The 23576-nt window shown below is 45.4% G+C and overlaps 1 protein-coding gene across 2 annotated transcripts in view; it reads left to right on the top strand.

Moving 5' to 3' along the window:
- Window positions 1–23576, top strand: part of LOC109645032 (tyrosine-protein phosphatase non-receptor type 14-like) — a 34874-nt gene that overhangs the window by 9322 nt on the left and 1976 nt on the right. Inside the window, exons 1-19 of one of the 2 annotated variants that reach the window (XM_069515218.1) lie at window positions 1607–1880; window positions 1988–2406; window positions 4350–4525; window positions 12356–12453; window positions 12992–13059; window positions 13406–13476; window positions 13571–13658; window positions 13770–13858; window positions 14008–14095; window positions 14334–14416; window positions 14623–14683; window positions 15375–15453; window positions 16551–17020; window positions 17111–18412; window positions 19924–20064; window positions 21107–21325; window positions 22528–22656; window positions 22835–23069; window positions 23290–23453. In XM_069515218.1, the coding sequence (XP_069371319.1) occupies window positions 2233–2406; window positions 4350–4525; window positions 12356–12453; window positions 12992–13059; window positions 13406–13476; window positions 13571–13658; window positions 13770–13858; window positions 14008–14095; window positions 14334–14416; window positions 14623–14683; window positions 15375–15453; window positions 16551–17020; window positions 17111–18412; window positions 19924–20064; window positions 21107–21325; window positions 22528–22656; window positions 22835–23069; window positions 23290–23453 (3735 nt within the window). In that variant the 5' untranslated portion in view covers window positions 1607–1880; window positions 1988–2232. Of the gene's footprint in view, window positions 1–1606; window positions 1881–1987; window positions 2407–4349; window positions 4526–12355; window positions 12454–12991; window positions 13060–13405; window positions 13477–13570; window positions 13659–13769; window positions 13859–14007; window positions 14096–14333; window positions 14417–14622; window positions 14684–15374; window positions 15454–16550; window positions 17021–17110; window positions 18413–19923; window positions 20065–21106; window positions 21326–22527; window positions 22657–22834; window positions 23070–23289; window positions 23454–23576 lie in introns of those variants that run through there. The other variant, XM_069515217.1, reaches the window with a different exon arrangement.

Here is a 23576-nt window from a genome sequence, read left to right as displayed (position 1 = left end):
ATGGAATCACAATAAAGGAATGTGTTACAGATCTTAAAAAAGACAAGTGTGATTCAGATTTTTGCAAATAACACAGCATGAAGTCAGGGTTTCTGCAGCTTCTTGCTGTCTTTCATTCAAGACTCACTTGCTTGTGTCTTTTTCTCCTGCTTACTCAGCCTGGTCACGCGCGCGCAGACACACGCACGCACGCACGCACGCACGCACGCACGCACGCACTTTACCTTTCTTGTGGTGCATACTTATGTCAGGTGTGCTCTGTTTTTCCTGTCAGGATAAAGAGGAATCTGGGCCAGGGTCCAAGCTGACTATCAACAGCACATTGCCAGAGCCCAGGACAAGAAGCAACACATCCACTCAGTCTTTACTCCTCGTCCTCCTTCCTTTTCTTCTTCTCCTCCTCCCCCCTGTTTTCTCCTCTCCTGATCACTGGAGCGTTGACATGCCACAGTTGGGTCGTTTTTTTTCTCCCCCCCAGTTTTTAAGTGTTTTCTCTCATACTCGTTCGTTATTTCTCATGCATCTTCCTGTGTAGCCCCTCGATTGTCATGCACATCACTTCCTATCTCTTTTAACCCTTAAGATTTTTGTACTGGGTTGCCAGTTCTGTCAGTGACTTAAGTCAGTGTTTCTGTATGGGGGAAAGGTTGTAGTTTCTGTGCCCTGCTTTAGGGGGGAATGCAGCCTCATACCTCCTCCAAGGTTTTATCTGCATCTGTTTGCCTGTCAGCAGGATTACACAAAGACTATGCAACCGATTTCCATGAAATTTTGTGGAAAGTTGGGCCAATATGTTGGTGCAGATCCAGGAATCTTGTGTCCCTTTCTTTAACATTGGGAGAGAGGGCGTTTTGAACATTTTCTTGATTTCTCAGAGAATAATTCATGGCTCTTGATGGCACGTTAAGGTAACTGATATTTATGAGTGTGTGTAATTTGGTGCTGATCCAGATATAAATCAGGATCCAGTGAACTTATTTGTGGTTTCATGAGTGGTTTTTTTTAAACCTTGGCAGAGTTATGAACTCTACTAAGTGATAATCTAGTTTTTGGTCTTGTGATCTAGTTCAACAAAACAACAAAGAGGCCACAGTTTTATTAGTTAAACGCCTTCAGTAATTATTAGAAATTGCTTGGTTTAATCACTTGTTCAAAGCTCTCAGTGGTGGCTTCATACGGCATACTACAGGTGTGTGTGTGTGTGTGTGTGTGTGTGTGTATGCGTGTGTCGTGCGCTACTTCAAAGTTGTGTCCTCATACAATACATGAAAGCTAAGAACTGATGACTAACCCAGAGATGTATGCAACATGTTCCCCAAGGACCTTTCTCAACCTTAAAACCACAGAGTGTGTGTGTGTTGCCTTGTCTTCCTTGTGATGTTGCAGTTATTAACAGTTTTATGAGATTTTATTGACAACATCAATTCAGATTTTCTGTTTTGTGGGCCAGTGTCTGTGGAAGCACATGTGCCACCACCACCACATGTGTGTGATCTTACACTCTGCGACACTGTACGTGACAATGTCAGGCCCTGTGCTGCTGTTGGGCCGAGAGGGGGAGAGGGGGGAGATAAAAAGGAAAAGCCCTCCCACACAGGCAGATATGAGGCTTTAGAAGCTCCATTAGCTTCTCAAAGCCAGCTGCTGGGTTCAGATGGATGTCTGCGCTCTGCTGTTTGATGTCCATTCATCCATAGCCTCACATCTCTGCCTCTGTCTACCAGCTCAGCCCGACACGGGGCCCCATGGGGCTGCGGAGAGCATAGCTGCTGTAACTGTAGGACAAAGCGGTTTGCCACCGTGTCAGTCCTGCCCCTGCAAACGCTGCACCACCACTGGAGATCGCCTCATTTGTTTTTGTTTGTGCTTGTGTATGGGAGGTAGGCAGGATGATTGTTGAGGGGTTTAAAGTCTGCTCACAAAACTACCAGTAGATATTTTTCAAGATATTCTAACCTTTCTCCTTTTTTTTCATCTCTCCCTGCAGCACCCGTTCTTCCTCGTCCACCTCATCGTCCTCGTCCTCCTCTCCAGGCATCTTTGGGAATGGGCCAGCGCCTTGCCAGGGTGCATCTCTCCACCCGGTGGCGTGGCTGGCGTCGTGTGAGAGTGAGGAGGGCAGCGACCAGGTCGTAGAGTCCACCCACCCCTCTCTCCGCTTGACTTGCTCCCCCACAAGTGACTTTTGACCTTCAACTCAGCCGTGACTCCGCCGCGACCCCCGGCCCAGCCATGCCCTTCCGGCTGAAGCCGTGGCGCACGCGACGCTACAACGTCCTGAGCAAGAACTACTTTGTGACGCGGATTCGTCTGCTGGACAGCAACGTGATTGAATGCACTCTGTCGGTGGAGAGCACAGGACAAGAATGTCTGGAGGCGGTGGCCCAAAGGCTGGAGCTACGGGAGGTACGTTTGTTCTGTGACACTTGTTCTCGCTTTTGCTTTGATTGTAAAATTGTCAGCTAATCTGTCTGAAAACATCCGTCTGGAACTTTCGCTCTGTGTTTATATTTACTTTGTTTAATATATTATAATTCAAACCAGTTACCTGTTTACTACCATGATTATCATCAGCATCAGCACATAACTATATGTGAGATTAGACCTACACCAAGAAGAACACTCACTTTTCACTTCAGCACGTTTATGGATGCATTGTCAGCTTGGGCGTCTGTGCTTGTGTGTGTGATTGCCACGCGTCTCTCCCTCCCTCAACCCGTGTATGTCTCCCTGCCCTCTCGTGTCCCTCTCCTGCAGGGTCCTTGTCTGTCTCTAACGAAGCGTGGCTACCTCTGTCCTCTTTTCACCCCAGAAGAAAGAGATATCGCTCATCCCCCTGTCCCTCTTCACCCCTCCTGTCCATTCTCTCTCTCTCTTCTCTCTTTCTTTAAACATGTCCTTCAAATTCTTGCTTGTGTCACAAAAAAGAAGTGCCAAGCTTTCCATGGTGTTTATTTTCTGTTTGTGCAGTTGTTTTGTGTGTGAAAGGTGTTTTGTTTTACAGATGATAGGAAGAATGTGTGTGTGTTTGCTGATTGACTTTGATGAATATGTGTGTTTGAGTGTGTGTGTCTGCGCCCACTGGGCTGCTTACAAAGTGAAAGGGAGGGGCGGTGTAGTTGTGCGTCCTAACATAGTGTTGTGGTATTTCCCAGGTGTCAGTGATGTTGTAAATAAGGTGGTGTGACGCCTCAGTTTCAGTCGCAGTCTGCCACATGCATGCACGCTATCTCAGGACTCTATATGTGTGTCTACTCGTTTTTGGGCCTTTGAGGACCTTTTCCAGAATAAACACTGACCTTATCAGGACCAGTAGACGTGATGGGGACCAAAGCTCAGTCCTAATGAGGCAGACTTCAATCAGGAGGACCTGGTTATGCATAGGTTAGGGGTAAGATGTGAATTATGGTTAGGTTAAGGATTGGCAAGAATTGGTGATGGTCAAGATTAGGGACTTGATGGTGTGGATGGTTAGGCTGTCCACATGAATGGAAGACTGTACACACACACACGCACACACAAAGCCATTGGAACATCATTGGGTTTATCTAAATTGCATGATGAGGCCTAAAAACACAAGTTCACCGACACTAACACTGTTTGCAAATATTATTTTACACGGTTTGGAGCACACAAATGGCAGCAGCGTCATGTTTCATGACCGACTGTCGTTCACAGATTACAGATGAATTTAGATAAGTCCCACAGGGCTCTAACCGGTGTCTGTTTTGATCTGATTGAAATATATCAAAATTAATTTGACAGGAAATTATCTCAGCATGTTGTCACCTGCCCCAGAGTTTAGTATTTATAGGCTTCTGCACGGCTGCAGGAACATTAGCTGATCAGAAGCAATAAATCAGTATTATCAGTCTAAGTTGGGGTAATGTTTTCAGCAGCGTTGTAATCGGCTCAGACTGTTTTGCATTCTTTTCCTGAGACATTCAAAAATGTACTTTTCTCACTGTTTTTGCTGCTTATTCACCTGAAGTGTGCATTCTCAATTAGCATATCTATCCCCGGATGAAATGACAGGCATGAGACTTGGCTTTCATTTTGATATCGTGAGATAAGGTCATTGCCTTTTCCGTCTCTCCCTAATATTCATGTTTAATAGAGTTATGATGCTGACGTCAAAGGTTTGATCTGGGCAATTTCTCTCTGTCCCTTCAAATCCCTAATTCCCATCCCAAAACTCTGTCTCTTCCATTTACTGCCATTTCCTTTCTCTTTCCCCTGCTGATTTCCTCCTCTCTCTCCATCGTGCTTACCTAAGTCATCTTTGCTTTGCTTCAACACCATCCCCTTGACCTTGTGCAGCACAATGACCCTCCCTCTGTTTCTTCCAGACCCATTTCTTTGGGCTGTGGTTCCAGGGAAAGACACAGACCCCGGCCCAGCGCTGGGTAGAGCTGGAGAAACCCCTCAAGAAGCAGCTGGACAAGTTCGGCAATGAGCCGCTGCTCTTCTTCGGTGTCATGTTCTACGTGCCCAATGTTTCCCGGCTGGAGCAAGAGGCCACAAGGTAAAGACTCTTCAGACAATCACAAAACGGGTTAGAGGTGGAAACAGCCTTTAGAGAGGGGGGGGGGGTGCAGATGCAGTTATTATGGAGGGACAGTATAATCTTTTGGTTCCACACAGAGCAAACTGTTGGGTTGTGCAAATGGATCATGCCCCTTTTAGAATTGAGAACATGGATTCTAATTTCTAAAATCACAATGCTTTGTGAATGAAGACAAAGATGCTGACTCAGACACCAGACAACTCAGTGATTTCTGAGGTTGCACAATTGAGCCACTTCACCATATCATCACGAGACTCATAAAATAAGCATTTTCACCAGACTGGAGTTATGTGCAAGGTTTTGCAAGGTTTGTTAACATGTAGGTCCTCAACAATGTGTTGAAAGACAAAAGATTAATGAAACAATAGGGTCTTTGCACCTTTGGGTGTTGGGGATGACATCAGGACATATGTATGCTGTGCAAAATAGTTTTTCCACCTTCCGAATTGCAACGTGAACCCAAAAGTATCCGGATAAAATGTTGACAGTGTGACAAAGACAAGAACCTTGGTTCAGTCTTTCAGGAGTGAAAAGTAGCTGCTTTCTTTTTGTGAGTACGGAAGTTGAAATATGTGGAATTGTTTCTTCCATATTTCACGTAGCCTAAACCTCAGATGTAGACGTTGTTTTATGTACGTTCTTTGCTTGATTCCTGAACATAACAGAATGTTACTGCCCACAGAGGTCGAGATTTTCCTTTTGGCTCCGTAAACACAGTCATGTACCTTCTGTGCTCGAGCAATGAGATGTAGTAGGTTTAAACTACAAAGTCATAATTGACGTGTCTGTGATGAATAAGTGCCAGATTGTTTACTGTGTACACTGACTGACGCCATATTTTAGTAAGAGCGAGGGCAGAAAGAACGCAAATAAGTGTGTCCCTGAAATGTTGAAGTATTACTTTGACCTCAGGTTGATGACTGTTGTGACACGTGGTGTTTGAACACAGCTGGTCACAGACAGATACATTTACATCATCATCAACAGCAGTGATGCTGTTCTAATGTCACAGTGAGAGTCACAATGTGTGTGAGACAGTGACAATTAGCAGGTTGGCGAGCTGGGAAAAGGGCATCCTGGGTTCAGTGTGTAGTGGACAGTCTGGCATCTCAGGTTCCTTCTCATCCTCATACAGACACACACACCCACATACACCCCCACACACACCCGCACACATTCTGCAGTTCTGCAGACCTCGCACTGAGCTGGTGAATTTGTGACTCTGCCTCACTGGATGTGGGAAAGGTCAACTGCAGGTCACAGCTGACGCGTGTGTGTGTGTGTGTGTGTGTGTGTGTGTGTGTGTGTGCGTGTGTGCGTGTGTGTGCGTGTGTGCGTGTGTGTGTGTGTGTGCGTGTGTGTGTACGTGTGTGTGCGTGTGTGTGCAGGGTTATGGGATTGAGGGGTTATGATGGGGCCTTGGGGGCAATTTAGGGAACAATGGTCGCCTCATTTTCTCAAGCCCCCTCTCTGTCTCGTACAATCCCTGTACACCGTATATCCCCTTCTCCGTTTTTATCAAGAGCAGATCTCCTCATCACTCAAGTCCCACATTTTTCCTCTCCTTCTCCCCGGTCCCCTCATCCTCCTTTTCTCTTCCTCTCCCTCTTTCTTATGTTTGTCAGGAATGTTGGCACAGCCGTCCAGCGTAGGAGGCAGACCACACATTCCTCCCAGCAAAAGGGCTGGGGGTAAGGGGGGAGGGCGAGGGATGTCTAGTTTACAAAATACACACACATGCACACACATGCACACTCGCTCACCTCACACACCTCGCACACTCCCCCAGGAATCCTCTCAGAAACCAGCTGCAGCCCTGTCAGAAGAGTTAGTCACAATACAGCACATTGTAGGAACATACATGGTCCCTGAGGCAAGCTTCTCCAAAAGCCCCTTCCCCTTTTTTTCCCTCCACATGAAAACTCATTTCATGACATTTTCTATTACCCATTACCATCGTTGAAGGGTTTTAGCAAATCCAAATATCGTCAAAAGCATTTATTTAGTGCTCTTATATTGTCTGTACTTTCCCTTTAGAACTCCATCTATCACTGCTGGAAAGACCATAGACACCCGTCATTGTTTTTTCTGCACACCTGGTCTCATGAAGGGGGGGAGGGCAGGATTTTGAAGAAAGGATGACGGAGGAAAAGTGGGGGCATAGAGAGTAAAAACGTTTGGCTTGTGGAAAGACTTGGCTTTGGGTATATACTTTGTTATTTATGTGGTCTGAGGTCACCGGCTGCATGTGCATTTTCTGGAACTAATACATATTTATTTGTCCTCTTAGAAAAAACTCTATGTTTATGTTGTTTGTTAAAAACAGACTGAGTGTGTGGATTTGTTTTTTTTGGACGTTTCGCTTTAGTATCACGAAACCCAAACAGACTACAAAGTAATAAATTACACCCTACCTTCAAAACGTATGTAGTTAAATAGTTTGACTGCATTTACACATTAATATTCATTTTTATACAGTAAACCAGTGTTATTTCTAATATTATTTCTCATTGAACTTATCATCGGAAATGTAAAAAAACGAACATTATATCACATATTAACTGAGAGACATCTCACTCTGTCTGTGAGCAAATGAGATTTACTGAGAACATAATGCGAGTTTTACATTGTGGTTGCGTCTGTTTGAAGTTCAGAGTTTGACGGATGTGTAACCTGATACTGGATCTCACTCTCCTCGTCCATCCATTCATTCATCTGTTTCTCCTTCGCTCTCTTCCTCCCCACATGCAGCTGTGTAAATCAACCCAGAGCTGGGGGTTTCAAATCCATGAGCGTCGGTCTGCCCCCCCCCCGCTGTGGTTACATCTTCACACCGATAATCCAACTATTGCGTAAATTGAGGTGGTAAAGCAAGAAAGCTGGAGCTGTATAAACACTGTACGAGTTGTGTTAATGCAGTTATGCTCATGGCCATAACCTCAGTAAGATGAATTATATTTTTCCGTGAAGTCAGATTATTAAATTGTGTACACAGTAATCAGAGGAAGATAGTTAGTATTTTCCAACATTATTGAAGCTACATTTAATCTTCCTACAACACAGTTATCAATTGTGCAGCTAAAAATATGATTAATTTGGTTTATGAACAGTCAGATAATAGTAAGAAATGCACATCATGACATCGGCCAACCAACAGTCTTAACTCCAGAGAAAGTCAAGTTCTATAATACTCTGTAAAACCTTGATATTAGCTGGAACAAGCTTGAAAAACAATGAAAAAAAACCCAAAGTGATTAAATAATTCATAATCAATTAATTTATATACCCATTGCTTCTTAGTTCTAATCAAGCATTGTGTTTTTTCTTAGCGAAAATATCTTGCTAGGTTCTCCACCGTGTTGTCATAGAAATATTTATGCCAAGATGGTCACGAGGACATGGCAGAAAAGGGTCAGACAGAAATTGAATAATGGAGGGAAACTACAGATGTTGCAACATGGGGCTGTGTGTTTATAGGTCATTTCATATCCAGATGCGTGTGCGTGTGTGCGTTCGTGCGTGCGTCTGTGTCTGAAACCTTCTGTTCCTTCTGACTCACTGATATGAAGGAGGAGCAAAGTGGTCCATAGAGAAAGTGAGGAACCTAAACAGAGAGCTGTTGACCAGAGCGAGGCCAGCTGGCCCAGCAGCCCCCAAGGCTAACAGCCCCAACTGCCTTGAAATCCTAGCTTTGTTCGACTAGTTATCACACACACACACACACAGCTGTACTCTGTTGTGCCCCTTGCTGATTCAACACATTTCAAAGTGAAATCCTCCTGCCCTCCCACACAAGCCGTCTGCACCCATCCCAGGGCCGAGGGGGCAGTCGGGGTCACACCACTGCATAGATGATGGGTGCGCAGGGGGTGGGTGGGTTCAGGCATATGTTGCGCAAACATACACACATTCATGTCATGCGTGCACACATGCTCGCAGGATTGTTGTCCGGGCTACTCGGACATCTGGCAGCGTGTCTTGAGCGAGGCTCGAACATGCGTGGGCATATAAAGGGCTCTTTGTGCCTGTGTGGCTGCCTGGAGTGCCAACGGAGCTCTCTGGCATGGTGGAAGTCACAAGCAACTCCAAGTGAGGAGAGCTGTGCCTCATGTCTGTGTATGTATGTTCACCTGTTATTACAGCATGACGTCATTCAGACGTACATGCCAGACACACAGCACATGCCAGGTGTGTGTGGCTGTGAAGACGTCTTTGTGCATAGCTACGTGTAAGCAGGAGATCTAATTTATAAATCGAATGATTTGCTTCATTGAAGCTCATGCATTTCATACTTTCTACTCAACGCATGTAGCATTTTTGGAACTAATGGTCTTTATGTTTAAACAAAGAAATTGTAATGTAACTAAATGTCTTTAAATTATTGGCTGAAAAATATTAATGTTTGATGACAGGATTGTCTTTACCTAAATACTGAATCATGAACTTGTAGTGAGGGGTTTGCAGTTTGTAGATTTCCTCCGTGGGTTGGATTATTTGATAAAATAATATATTCCAGACCCCTGTCTATGTTGATTTCAAGTCTGATGTATTATTCAAGACTTGACTTGAATCATTCAGGGTTTTTCCCAAACTAAAAACCTTCAGCCCAGCAACAAACTAATTTAACTACAACTATATCTAACCAGAAGTTCAGAGGCTCTGTATCTGTAAGTGGTCAAACTGTACTTGTATATTGGACAAATATATAATTTTTCTGCTTACCTTAGGTAGTTTTTACATATTTGCATTACGTAGGTATGTATACGGCTTAATCTCATTATAACATACTTGATGGAGTTCACACAGCATGTTGTGACATTAACTTTCTAAAGTCATCATTTGACTGATGATGCATGTCGAGGGTTGACTTGATTCATAATCTAGACTATGCTCTGCAACATGCTTAAGGTAATATGAATGGAATACTTTATTAGCAGTTTATGCAAACATCATAATCTGAGTATTGTGCAGAATAAGGTCTGTAGTGAATATTGTTGTCCGTGTAAACATAGGCGTCATTACGTTCAACCTGTAGTTCTCAACACAGTTTGAGAGAACATGAGATGATGAACAGGGGGAGAAAACATAAAAGCAAACTTAAATTTTTCTGGTTTTCTTCTAACCATTTTTCTTGTGAATTCCAGGATAATTTTACCCCTCAACTTTTTTTCTTGAACTAGTCCCAACCTATCGAGGAATACAACTTTTTCTCTGGGGTCACAAGTAGACACAGTTTTGTATTAAGGTCAAAAGCCAAAATAGGTGGGAACCACAGTTCTATAAAATGTTTAGTGGCAGTTTTGTGTAATTCAGGCTCTCACATGAGGCCTACAATGAAGCATATTTTCTTTTGCCTTTCACTTGTTCATAGTTATTTCAACAGTTTACGGTCAGCCTCTCCACCGCTGGCCTCACATACGTATAAACACCATCATGTTGTTACCGTTGAACCTCAGAATGAGAACCAACCACTGTCGACCTCAACATTTCCCCAGACCCCATATGGAGAGTGCTGGGAAAACATGGAGAGTTTGTAAAAACAAAGTCCACAATCATTCGAAGAGTTTTGTGTCCCGCGAGACTCCTCCCCTCCAGACCGCATCAGGCCCCGCCTCCCCTCCGCTGCAGTCGCGGTGGTTGGGGTTGGCTAATTAGAGGGTTGCCACGGGAACGGAATGGCAACTAAGCCAACGGGTGTAATGACAGGGTGAGGGAGGAGGGCGGGGTCAGATTATAGGCCCATGGGTACGCTGAGAAGAGCTCAAAAAAGAAAAGGAGAAGAAGAAGAGGTGGGGGTGAGGGGGAGAAATGTGAAAGAGAATGTGAAACATGAAAGATGTGAGGAGGTAACGGAGGGAAAGAAACTGTTGGACTACGAGGAAACATGGGTAGTATCGATGAGAGCAAGAAATAAATTGAGGCATGAGGAAGATGAATGAATGACGATGCATGTATAGTTCAGTCAGCTCCTCATAGAAGTTTGTGTTGGACTGTCCCATGTACGCTTGCACTCGTAACTCCTGAAGACTGAGTGTGTGTGGACGTTAGAAAAGGTGTCTCACAGCCCACATTGGAAAGACTCAGTCTCTGCTCACCATGGCAACAAACAGGAAACGTTGCACGGGTTTTTATGCAGCTGAGCCCGGTCACCCTGACAGTCCTCTCTTTCCTCTTGTGTGGCCACTCCATTCTTAAAAAGACAAACATTCAGTTGGACCACGGCTAAAAGTGGACAAAAGGAGCTGAGCAACTTAATGAGCGCGTTGTATTTCAGCCTCTTGGTTTTGGGACTTGGTACCGCATCTTGTGAAGGCTGCAAGTAGGTCTCAGCAGTCTGAGCAATGTCATCGTATCGGCTTACGCTTAGCAAAACCACCTCTGCCCAAAACCACAGGGCACAAAGTCCCAGTTTGCTGCAAATTGACACCACAATTACAATTCTCCTCTTTTGTCCAGCTGCTGTTGTCCCTTCTCAGTCCTTATTTGCATCAGCTCTGTGTTACATGCTTTGCTGTTGGCTGAAAATTTACAGACCTATTAAATAATTTTGTTTAGCTTCTACTGGTATATGTTTGGCATTCCTCTCAAGTCAAAAATGAGTCACTGGTATTTCAAATGGAGGTGATTCACTCATTCCTCACTTGGATTCTGAAGCAGCTTCTCTGGCATTGTTGTTACCGGCTAATGCTGTTGCCAATACTTTCTTGACGCACTCTTTCTGTTGCACAGACCCAGAGCAGAAGAAAACGTCTCTCTGTGTCTCAGTAGATGTCTGCAATCCCTCAGTTTCTAATGTGCAATGCCTTGAGCACAACTCCTCTTTTTTCTATGGTGAAAAGTGTTGAACTGATACGCGTCATGTTTTCCAGCTCCGTTTAACATAATTGGTGTTCAGAGACTGTGGCGAGTTGGAAAAATAACATTGACCACCAGGCGATTCCTGGTGAGTTCATGAAAGCCAATAAGAGCCTATTCTACCACCCACATAGTCAGACTTACTGTAGAGGCTGTGGTATGCACTCTGATACGTAAAAACAAGACTAACAGTACAGCAGCACATTGAATAAATTCCAACATCAGCATGTTAACATGCCAACTATGACAATGAGAACATGCTAATGTTTTGCGGGAATGTTTTACCATGTCCACTATCCTACTAGCCAGTTACACACTTAATTTGCTACCTGCTAACCTGCTAACCTGCAAGAGTTGTGCAGGTATTTGGTTAAAACCCAAATAATTTGGTTAATTATTGGGGCATAAAAAACTTGACCGAATTTTTAGAGAGGAAAGGTCAGAGGGTAACCAAAGTCTTTAGGGTTCACCATATAGGGACCATGAATGTCTGTACAAAATCTCAACACAGGGACATTGCAAAAAGGTAGCCAAAGCTGGTCAATTACCTGAGGCCTTGAGCTGTAAAGGGGCCCATGAAAATGGCTGATTACATTAGTCCACAGCAACGACAATTTTGTGAGAACCCATAGACTGTATGTAAAGACAGACCACACGATGGCTCCCCATTGACGATTGGTCAAATGTGGGTATCAGCAGGACCTTGCTACCATGGCCCCCATATATTTGGTGATCGACTATGTTCAGGAGACTGTAGAGACATTCTGGGGAGGTTGGGTTTGCTTCGTTGTTGGGTGGCCCCCATGTCCCTTTTGCCTGGAGGCCCACAAATGTTCTTGATCTTGTCTCAACAACACCAATGTCGGACTTAAATCGGACTCAGCTCTTCCTCTGAATAATGTTTTCTTTCTTTCTTTCTTTCTTTCTTTCTAGGTACCAGTATTACCTACAGGTGAAGAAGGAGCTATTGGATGGACGTCTCCACTGCACAGTAGAGCAGGGGATCAGACTAGCAGGCCTAGCAGTACAAGGTAACACACACACACACCTACGCTTGAACAAACATCTCATGTGGATAATCTACCAGAGGGAGACAGACAGAACAAGAGAGAAGGAGTGAGCACAAACTCGCACTTTCTCAGGTCATCTTGACTTCACTACCTAATATGGCTGCATACCGTTGGGAGAGCCCAGTCCACTTGAGTTCCTATGGTATCAGTCTTAACACACACACAACCTCACTCCATCTTCTTGTTCCTGGGTGCTGTCTGTGTCTCGGGGGAATGTAAACAGACAGTTAGCTTATCATTAGCTCCAAGGTTAGCCTCAGTAGCATCAGGAAGGCTCTTATCTGTAGGAGGGAAGGATCTGCTGCACCTCCTCTTGTCCGACAAACAGCAGAACAGTACTTAGGATGTACGTACATGCCAGGGGGAGTGTAATGGAGATGCTGTTTCTGATTCTAAAATGATGTCTATAAGTGATGATGTCAGCACATCAATAACATACAACATGCATATTCAGATCATACCACTATATTCAATGTGTGTGTGTTTGTGTGACTTTCAGCTGACTTTGGAGACTTCACTCAGTTCATGTCTCAGGACTTCCTCAGGGAGTACGTGCTCTTCCCAGTGGTGAGTCCTTAAATCTTCAATGTCCAAGTGGGTTGTGCATGTGTGTGCTTGTGCATCGCCCTGAATGGCATCTTTTATCGCCTGTGTTCCTCCTCATGCAAGAACCAAATGTTTAATGAAAGATTTTACCACTGTCAGCCCTGTGATGTTCAATATGACTCTTGTATGCAGAACAGCTTGAAATGGTGTTTGAGAAAGAGAGTAAATGTTTTAATTTCTCGTTCATACCCAATTGCTGATCTTTCCCTCTCCTTGCCATTTTTTTTATCTTCGATCACCTGTTGCTTCTCCTTTCCCTTTCTCCTCATCCATGTCTCACGTGTCGCTGCTGTCTCTCTCCTCCCAGAACTGGCCTAATGGAGACGAGGTGCTGGAGGAGTGGACCCAGAAAGTTGCTGAGGAGCACAAGAGTCACTGGTACCGTCATCATCATCTTATCCAGTTTGCACGTATGCACATGAGAAAAAGATTCAGAGACGTTGACATTCCTGTATCTGTCTGTGCTTTCCAGTCGAATGCAGGCCGCTGAAGCAGAGCTGCTGTACATCAAGGAGGTGGAGAAGCTGGACGGCTTTGGCCACGAGAGCTTTGCTGCCAAGGTAGATAAATCAAAGCTCACTGAGCCTCCTTCACCGACACATACACATGCATCTCCAGAGTAGCCAGTTTGTTGAGAGTGAGAAGACTTTGAATCCATTCCTCTCCCACAGGACAACTACACCAATGATATTTTCATCGGCGTCTCCTTCATTGGGGTGTTTGTCAAACACAGAAATGGCAGATCCATCATGCTCCACAAGTAAGTCACCCTTTCTTATTTGACTATTCCTCATGGATGTTTTTATAATGAGTTAGTGGTGAAAATACATTTTTAATGAATTTGCAAGTAAATGAAATATTTTGTGTGGGAAAATTCAATCTTGTGTGAATTTTGTGTGTGTGCGACAGGTGGAAGGACATTGGTACCATAGCACACAACAAGTCAGCCATCACAGTGGAGATAACAAGCAAAGACGACACCATCATTTTTCACATGGTGAGTGTTGTGTCTGACTTTAGCACACACACACAAACACACACACACACACACACACACACACAAGCATTGAAGGTTTCTAGTGGGAAGTGCAACAGAAAAAACACACATTCTCACAATGCATTCCCAGATATCCCAGCTCAGAGATAACAGCAGGGGCAAATGTGGTCTTGATCATCTATAAATACTTTTAATTTGAAATATCAATGTTTTCCTTTCTGTGTGTTTGTCTCTGCAGGAGGATATGGAAATGGCCAAGTACATCTCCCGTCTCTTCACGGCCAGACACAAATTCTACAAACAGAACAAGATCTGTGCGGAGTAAGTCTCAAGGTCACGCGGAGAGGCCGACTGAAGGCCGTTACAAACATTTAGATCCGGTTTTATCTGCCTTTTCACTTTCCAGTCGAGTTCACCAACCTTTTGAGGGTTATATAAAAAAATGTAACACATAAAAAACAGATTGTGTAACGATGCAGAGTTCACAGTGCTTTTCTTTGTGATTCATCATCTTTATTTCTCCGCAGGCCCACTCACTCACCTGCACCAATCCGAAGGAGACCCACATGGACCCACCGCCTCTCTCTGGTACCGTCAGAAGCATTTTCTCTCTATAACGTCACTGGTTTTTGCTCAGTGTTTTGACGCAGCCCTGTTTATTTTTATTATTGCCTTCTGGCCTGTATAAATGAGACCAGGAGCCAGGAGACAGAGAGGGAAGACAGAAGCAGCCGTGGTTTACAGATCTGACCCCGCTCTCCCACTCAGGCCAGCTCTTAATTGTGCTGCGGAGCCTCAGTTTTAAACATGCTCTGCTGGTGTGGTGGGTGTTGCTGGAAAGTTTGCAAGGGTGTTGCTCAGGCTCATTTCCGGTGCGACAATGAAGGCAGTGATTTGTGCGTCTCCTTTCCCTGCTGGCCAGACAATGGCTGCGCTAAATGTGGCACAATAGCCGCTCAGTCAGTCCACTCAATTCCTCAGATGTCTCTGTTTGGAGAACCGCAGGCATCAGCGGTTGACAGCTCCACGGCCTCAGAGAAGGTCTGAGTCAGTCATTATCACCTGTTGTGGTAATGACTTGTGGTAAAGTAATGGCTTTGCTTAGTAATGCAAAGAAAATGTAATCTATCTATACGTCTATTACGTCTTTTACTCAGGAAAGTTAATAAGTTTATTTAGAGTCTGTTCTGATATTTGCGGATCATTATAAAAAATATAACTTGATGTATACAGAGAATTGCAATTAATTCCATCTTCTTTAATGTGTTTCTTTATTTAGTCGCGGCCCCAGTCCTGTAACTTCCAGTCGATGCATTCCCAGTATGGAGAGCATTATCAGGACCCACAGAGCTCTCAAGGTATGTTTAAAATGCACACACACACACACACACACCCACGGACAACAACAAACACATTTCGTGCAAGTTTCCACCCCTCCAGCTTACTGCTTTAACCACACTGTGATTTATGATTTCTGCCTCCCTCATAATAACCAAAGCATCTCAATGGAGCTAATTGTGCCCTTCCCGTTCGGCGTGTGACTCACCACCCATTTGAATTTTAAACAATCGCCCCAGCCAATTAGAGCCGCGTTGTTAGCAGTGCAGAGCGGTGACCTCATTTGCGCTTCACTCTTTCATTAACTTGTTCACACACTCAGTCCGCCTCATAATCCGAAAAGCATTCTGTCAGGCCTGACAGTAAAAAACAGCGCGTGTGGAAAAAAACAATCTGGGTGTTGCTACTATGTGAGGGTGTGAGATAATTTCTGGAGTGTGACCTCAGGCATCACACACTTTCTGCGTGGACGGAGATTGTGTGCATCTGCCAGTTTGTGGGCTTGAGACCGTTCACACGAGACGAGAGAATGCTCCATTGTCAAATAAAGAGCGATAAAATGCTCTGTCTCCTTCGTTATGGTGGGAAGAACATTATCCACATCTATACTGTTCCCACTGGTAGGAAATATTCAGAATGTTTCTAAGTTGGTTTGTGCTGCTGTGCAACCAGAAACCAACAATGATGATTTTTGTGGCTGCCATCAAGAGTGTTCATTGATTTATGTCTGTATGACAGCTGAGAAAATTAAACTACAGCACTTGAACAAACCCCAACGACCTTCACTGTAGCACAGGATCAATTACATGTCAGGTTCTCTAAAAGAACCAGGTCTGCTCTCAGGGACACATCAAGGGATTTTAATGGCTACCGTTTTTTTGCTTGTTTTTTGTATTATTTAAAATCATTTTAAGTCAGGCACTTTTTGATAACTACACTTTCACAAGTGCTGCTTTGTTATTGTCTTTTCACTGTTTCTATGTCCACACTGGTCCTGAGAACCAAAAACATGTGCAAGAAAATATGTAAAGATTGGTTGCATTAAAAAACTTTAGGCAGCACAGCTTATTTTTTATTACTCTCCTTATTCATACATCCTTACTCTTGTATTTTTTAGACAGCATCTTCCATGACGACCCCTACTACAAGTCAGAAACGAGTCTGGACCGCTGCCCCTCGGACTATCCTTTCCGAAATGGTACCGTGCCCAATGGAAGCATGTACAGCAGCCCCAGCCTGAGCTCCCTCAACCACTCCCAGACCTTCGTCCCGCCCTCGCCGATATCCTCCAACCTCAGCATCCCTGGCAGTGAGCTCATGCGCCCCGACTACATCCCCAGCCACCGCCACAGCGCCATCATTGCTCCGTCCTACCGGCCCACGCCTGAGTACGATGCCGTCATGAGGCAGAAGCGACGCATGCCCCCCTCGCACCACGATCTCCACAGCCAGTCGCTGCGCAGCTTGAACATCAGTAACGCCTGTGCTTACCGCCAGCCTGAAGCTCTGGTGTACAGCCAGCCAGAGATGAGGGAGAGGGGCCCCTATCATGGCCTGGGGCCCAGCCCTGGACCTTACACACCACAGGTAATGCTGGATTGAATAAATTGTTCTACTCTTTGATTTTACAGTTTCTTGCTCTTGTCTAAATTTCTGTTATTTTTCTCCATCTTGCAGATCAGCTACAGTAAGCCAGTGTCCCATGGCCCTCATCAGGGAGGACCAGCCAATAGCCAGGGCCCCTGTCACTCACCCTGTGTCAACGGTGGTGGAGGCGGTGGCGTAGGAAGCTCCATCTCTCACACTGTCAGCACACCTGAGTTGGCAAACACCAAACAACAGGGCACCAATGCGGGAAGCTATGCAGCTACTGCCAACATGCTGAGAAACCACATGTCGCGACCTCCTCCACCTTACCCCTCCAGCTCCTTCCGCCCGGCCACCAGTACACCGGACCTCGCCAGCCACCGCCACCGCTGCATCGGGGGCAGCAGTCCAGAGCTGGTCACCCGCATGGTGCAGCTGTCGGTCAAGACCTTTCAGCCGGACAGCTCAGCTGTTGTGCACCAGTCCCTTCAGGAGGTTAGTGAACCGTTGACTGCAGTTGCTAAGCACCGCTCCACCTTGGGCAAGAGACACAGTATGGAGGTGATCAGCAGCATGAGAGGCGGAGGGATGGAGGGCTTGGTGATGAAAAGCATGAATGCTCCGCTTCATCGGAGGAATACTCTTAGAGAACATGTGATGCCACCTCAGCCCCAATCTATGCCCCAGCCCCAAACCCCTCAGCCACAACCGCAGCCCCAGCCTCCACCTCAGCCTCAACCTCTGCAGACAAAGGAGCTGCCCAAGCAGATACCTGCCCAGAAAGCACCTGAGGCTGCTCCACCTGTAGCGGTGGCCTACCAGCATCAAAAGACTCTTTCTAATGCTACAATGCTTATACACAGTAGTGAGAGTGAAGAAGAGGAGGAGGAGGAAGAAGAGAGGCCTGAGCTGGACATTCAAATCCCAGGCCTGAACGAAGACATCAGCATCAGCGCTCAGCTCCAGGCAGCTCTGGCCAAACTGCCCAACAAACCCCCTCCAGAGTACCCGGGTCCTCCCAGACCCCCCAGCAACTCTCAGATCCGCAACCACGCCCACAATCACAACCACACTCACCACCACAATCAAGGACCACAGAGCAACCAGGGAGCAATGGACCCAAACCAAGCCCAGGGCCGAGCATTCAAACCTGGGCCGAGCCAGGGCGGCGGCGGTGGTGGTCCTGGAGGAGGCTGTGGTGCAGTTGCTGGTGGGACACTGACCCGAGGGGACCAGGGTGGAGTGAACGGAGCTGTTTTAGGTCCATCCATTTCTGAGCCGGACCTGACCAGTGTGAAGGAGCGGGTTAGGAAGGAGCCCGTCAAAGAGAGGCCAGTGTCAGAGATGTTCTCCTTGGAAGACAGCATCGTGGAGAGGGAAATCGCTCAGAGGGTAAATACATTTGTGCCAACATGGTTTTTAACCATTCATTTTATTTATTGGTGCTAAAATTGTGATCTTGATATTTTTGGATTCTATCCATATCTTTAGATGAATTGAAGATATCAGTGTGAAATTTTGTTATGAACTATTTTTTATGTTGACAAAAGAAAAAGAACTTGTACATACAGATACAGACCAAGTCATTTAATGTTGATATACCATACATGTCATATACTAAGTATTCAGACCCACATATTAACATCCATGTACGCCAAACTGCACAAGCGACCACAGACTTAAATCCGTACATATGTACATAGAAAGAGAAATGTTTGATCACACATGCTTAGTTCACACGTGTTCAGCTACACACGGCATCTATTGCACTTCTGCCCATCCTTGGAGAAAGATCCTCACATGTGGCTCTCTCTGAGGTTTCTACCTTCCCCCCATTAGTAGAGTTTTATTTGGGAGTTTTGTTGAGGGTTAAGGACAGAGGATGTTGCACTTTGTTAAACAAACACGTGATTTTATAAAATAACTATTTAATTTAAATTGATTTGTAAAATAAGCAACTTGTTTAACGATAAAATAAAATAACCCAACACACTGATGGTACACTGAAATGTTGCAGTCTGTTGTTCGCTTGCTAATTTCATGGCTCCTGATTAGCAGTAATCCAGGGTTCAGCACCTGAGAGGGTAGCACTAGGCTCTCAGTCTCCCCATGCAGCTAAAACCTCATAAATCCCTCAGATTACTCTTTGGGTTGGTGCACTTGTAGGTTTGTTAAAGGAGCAAACATTTGATGCAGCAGCACAGTCCAGGTACAAGTTAAAATCATCCGCCTCACTTGTGGTTACGATAAACCTCTCTGCTCAATTCCAAACTCCAAAGCTAATATCCGTAAGTGGTTTATCTCATGTGTGTATATAGAGGGTACCCCTGGTGACACCCAAGCTGTTGTTTTGACTGTCTCACAGGGAGTGACGGGCAGGGTGGAGCTGTCCTGGAGGTTTAATAGCATCGGAGATTAGGAGAGGTAATCCTTAAGCAAGGAGGGGACTGTGCAATGTGGGTCAGAATTTGGTAGACAGGGAACGAGTCAGGGTGACAGAGGGACAGTGTGTAAAGACACGGAGGCTGAGGAGGTAGGTGGGGAAAAAACCAAGACAGGAAAGAATGAAAAATGTTTGAGGGAAGACAAAGGAAGGATGGAAGGGAAAGTTGGAGGCAGTGAGATAGATGAGAACTCTTGGTAAGTTTTGTATGCAGGGCTTCACCTTTCGACAGAATACAAGGGGATTGGTACGGCCTGGTTTAGCCTCCAAACAGGAAACACACACACACACACACACTGTAATGCACACGTGCACATGCACGTCAAACTCTCCCCACCCACTTCTCAACACGCACATATACATGCACGCCGCACTGCGCTCAGACCATGGCAGGTCAGTCAGTCTTGCGATGCTGCCGGTACCTGTAACCATGACGCCGGGATTCTCCTCTCTGTTGAAGACGCTGGAAAGGCAGAAGATGTCTGTGGACTCCATGAAGCGGCCGCTAATGATGGCCGCTCTCAACGGCCTCCACGTGGCTCGGATGCCGGTCCCCAAGAGTCCAGTGGAGGACGGCACCAAGGCTTCTACAGACGAACGGGTAAGATGCTGCTGCTTAAGAAAGTTGTGCTTCACAAAGTAACTTGGAAAAATTACAGCTGAAATCATTTCAAGCCTCTGTTTTGTTTGTACTACATCACAAAATATATTATTTGCAGTTTTCATTTTAAATAAACTTTTAAATATAATGTCATTTGTAGATATTTTGTACTTTTTAGAGGCAACTCTTCACATTTGGTCAGAAAGATTGTAAACACACCAATGCAGACTGAAAATATAATCCTACTGGATTTACACAGATACTTCAAACCTAGACTAAGAGTCATTTTATTAAAGAATAACTCAAAATCTTTCAAGCCCAAATTTTACTTTTTACCAATTGTCTTTTTTTATCATCATTGGAGGATCCACATCATTAGAGGACATTTTAAACAGCAGCTTTCTCACATGTTGACAAAAAAGTTTAAATGCTCCTTTTCAAAATAAAACTCACACATTAATCATGTTAATTAAATTGGATTTTCCTTCCCTAGTTCTGGCCTGTTTTCCTCCCTTTTGAGCACAGAGATGTGAAAACCAGCCTTTGTCCCGACTGTTGCTAAGCTAACGGGGGCAAGCCCTAAGTGGGCTGTGGAACGTGTGGCATGGTGGTGCTTATCGCCTCTGGGCCCGCTGGTATGTTAAGAATGTGACCCGAGAGAGAGAGAGCGAGCGCTGCAGAGACAGTGATGCTACTCTCTCAAACATGACTGGCCTAACAAACATAGAGCCCCCAACCAGGATTTCTATACCACCACTGCATATTCTGCTCTTTTACAGCTGCGGTGATGCATTATACAAGCTCCGAGTGTTTGAGCTCTGTATTCGGTTGTGAGTGAAGAGACATGGACATATGTTTTAAGGGGATTTGTGGATTCTCCTGGTTTGAATGGTCTCTCAGCTGTGGTGGAATGTAAATGAATAAAAGCCCTTTAGGGGCGACTGAAGGAGAAACCCCTGAATAATGTGTTACTTGGTATTCAATGACTAACACCCCCCTTCCCTCCTCTTTCTTCTTCTTCTCTTTCTCTCCATCTCTCCAGTGTAAGACCTTGGAGTTGAAGCTGGAAGAGGAGCGGGTCTTCACCGAGTACGAGCAGGTGCCCAAGAAGAGGGGGAACTGCGCCCTCTCCACGGCGACTCTGCCCGAGAACACGGAACGCAACCGCTTCCGCGACGTGGTTCCTTACGAAGAGAATCGGGTCGAGCTTGTGCCCAACAAGGAGAACAACACGGGCTACATTAACGCCTCGCATATCAAGGTGGGCTCAATGGAGTCAAATGTGTAAAATGTACTAAAAGTCTAAAAAGGAATCATTTACACTTGCATTCACCCATGAGGGGTGGGAGGTTTGGTAGCATACAGCATACCACTGTTTGGAAACCATGAATATCCAAATATATCCTGAATTTAAAATTAGACAAACTTAAATTCCAGATATGAAATCACATGATGCAAAACACACTCAAGTGCATGAGTGCATTCAGGCGCAGACAGAGATTTCAGTGAAAGTGCACATAGAGGAGCATAATAATAAAGACTGGAGAAAGAAAAGTCTTATTTACAGTGACAATATGTCACCAACGGCTCCATAACATTCAAGTTTATGTGTACGGCTGTTAATCACAGTCTTTGCTGCACACACATCACACAACATGAAGTGAAACAAAGTGTATAAACTTGATACGTTCAGCTCTCTCTTGCGAGTCTTTGTTGTGGTCATTTCTAAGCGGGGGGAAAGGCTCGGAGGGAAAAGGATGAAAGGCCGCTATTGAAGGCTGTTTGGGCCTTTAAGCTCACAGAGCTCGTGGAATTCCCAAAGAATGCGGTCCAAACTCCAAAACCCTCTTAAGTCAGCCTGAGCTGCTCTCACCAGCTCCTCTATTCATTCTTAGTCGCAAAATGGTGTGCGCACACAAGCTCGTGCGTATGCATGAGTTTGCATTTCGCGTGTATGCCAAATCGCGGTCCAGGGTGCGATCGCTGCACTGAATCACCACCTATCACGGTGTAACCCTCTTACCCCCCCACCACCCCTGTCATTTAAGGTAGCTGCCGCAGAACAAAAGGCCTTGTTTACCCCCCCCCATCAGTCTCCTAATGCTGTGTTTACAGTCACAAGGTGGAATCAGCTGCAGGGACATGCTCATGATGTAATAGCGCGACGGGATGTGTTTCAGTGCCGTGTGCAGCCTTATGCTTATTAATGAGGGAAAACAAAAGGAAGTGAGAGAAGAGGAGTTGATAGTTTTATAAATGAGAGAAAAAGGATAAGAGGTGTTTCTGCTGCCTTCTAGTGGTGGATCAGATTATTGTCAGTGTCTCGAATGTAAAATATATTTTAACATTTAAATTAATTAATTCATTTCTCATTCAGGTTAATATGTGACTTTGTTTTCATTGTGTTTGCAGACAATTTATTCCACATGTGCAGTGTCTGATTGTTGGTGTGTGTTTTCCCAGGTGATGATCAGAGGGGAGGAGTGGCACTACATCGCCACGCAGGGCCCGCTCGCCAACACCTGTGCCGACTTCTGGCAGATGGTCTGGGAGCAAGGGGTCAACGTTATCGCCATGGTTACTGCAGAAGAGGTACACACACACACACACATGGCACACGCACATGTGGATATTTATCAGCAGCAGACAGCTGCCGCTCGCCTGTGTGTGTGAAATCTGATGAGTGTGAGAGAGAGTGTGTCGGGGTATCGTTGTGTTTATCTCTATTTTCCCTCATCCAATCACCGATCAATCTTCGTCCTCCCTGCAGGAGGGTGGCCGGTCCAAGAGTCACCGCTACTGGCCCAAACTGGGCTCCAAACACAACTCGGCCACGCACGGCAAGTTTAAGGTGACCACCAAGTTCCGCACCGACTCGGGCTGCTACGCCACCACGGGGTTGAAGGTCAAACACCTGCTGTCTGGCCAGGAGAGGACGGTCTGGCACCTGCAGTACACAGACTGGCCTGAGCAGGGCTGTCCTGAATACGTCGTGGGATTTCTCTGTGAGTGGGACATTTTCATCATCATCAAATTTGAGAAGCAACAAGAAGTGAACAAACACTGTGTCTTCATTATCTAATATCAATTAATAATAATGATTTTTTGAAATATGCTTATTCACTTTCCAGGTGTCCACAATTGTTAACGATATTCATATTCCCTCTTTATTTTGACAGACATGTTGCCCACATCTTACCTTTCTCTCCGTCTTCTCTCCTGCAGCGTACCTGGAGGAGATCCAGTCTGTAAGGAGACACACTAACTCCATGCTGGACACCTCAAAGAGCCTCAATCCTCCCGTGGTGGTGCACTGTAGCGCCGGCGTGGGTCGTACCGGCGTGGTCATCCTCACCGAGCTCATGATCAGCTGCCTGGAGCACAATGAGGTGGGTGGGCAGAGGGGGGGCCACAGTCAGAGTTGCAGTATTCTCACAAACGTTCGGCAACGTGCCTGGAGTGTCTTTTTGGTACATGCAGTCTTGTCACTAAGTGATGCAGCTCAGCAGAAT

The sequence above is a fragment of the Paralichthys olivaceus genome, chromosome 19 (assembly GCF_024713975.1).
Source record: "Paralichthys olivaceus isolate ysfri-2021 chromosome 19, ASM2471397v2, whole genome shotgun sequence".
Lineage (NCBI taxonomy): Eukaryota > Metazoa > Chordata > Actinopteri > Pleuronectiformes > Paralichthyidae > Paralichthys > Paralichthys olivaceus.
This window is presented reverse-complemented; position numbering and strand designations above follow the sequence as displayed.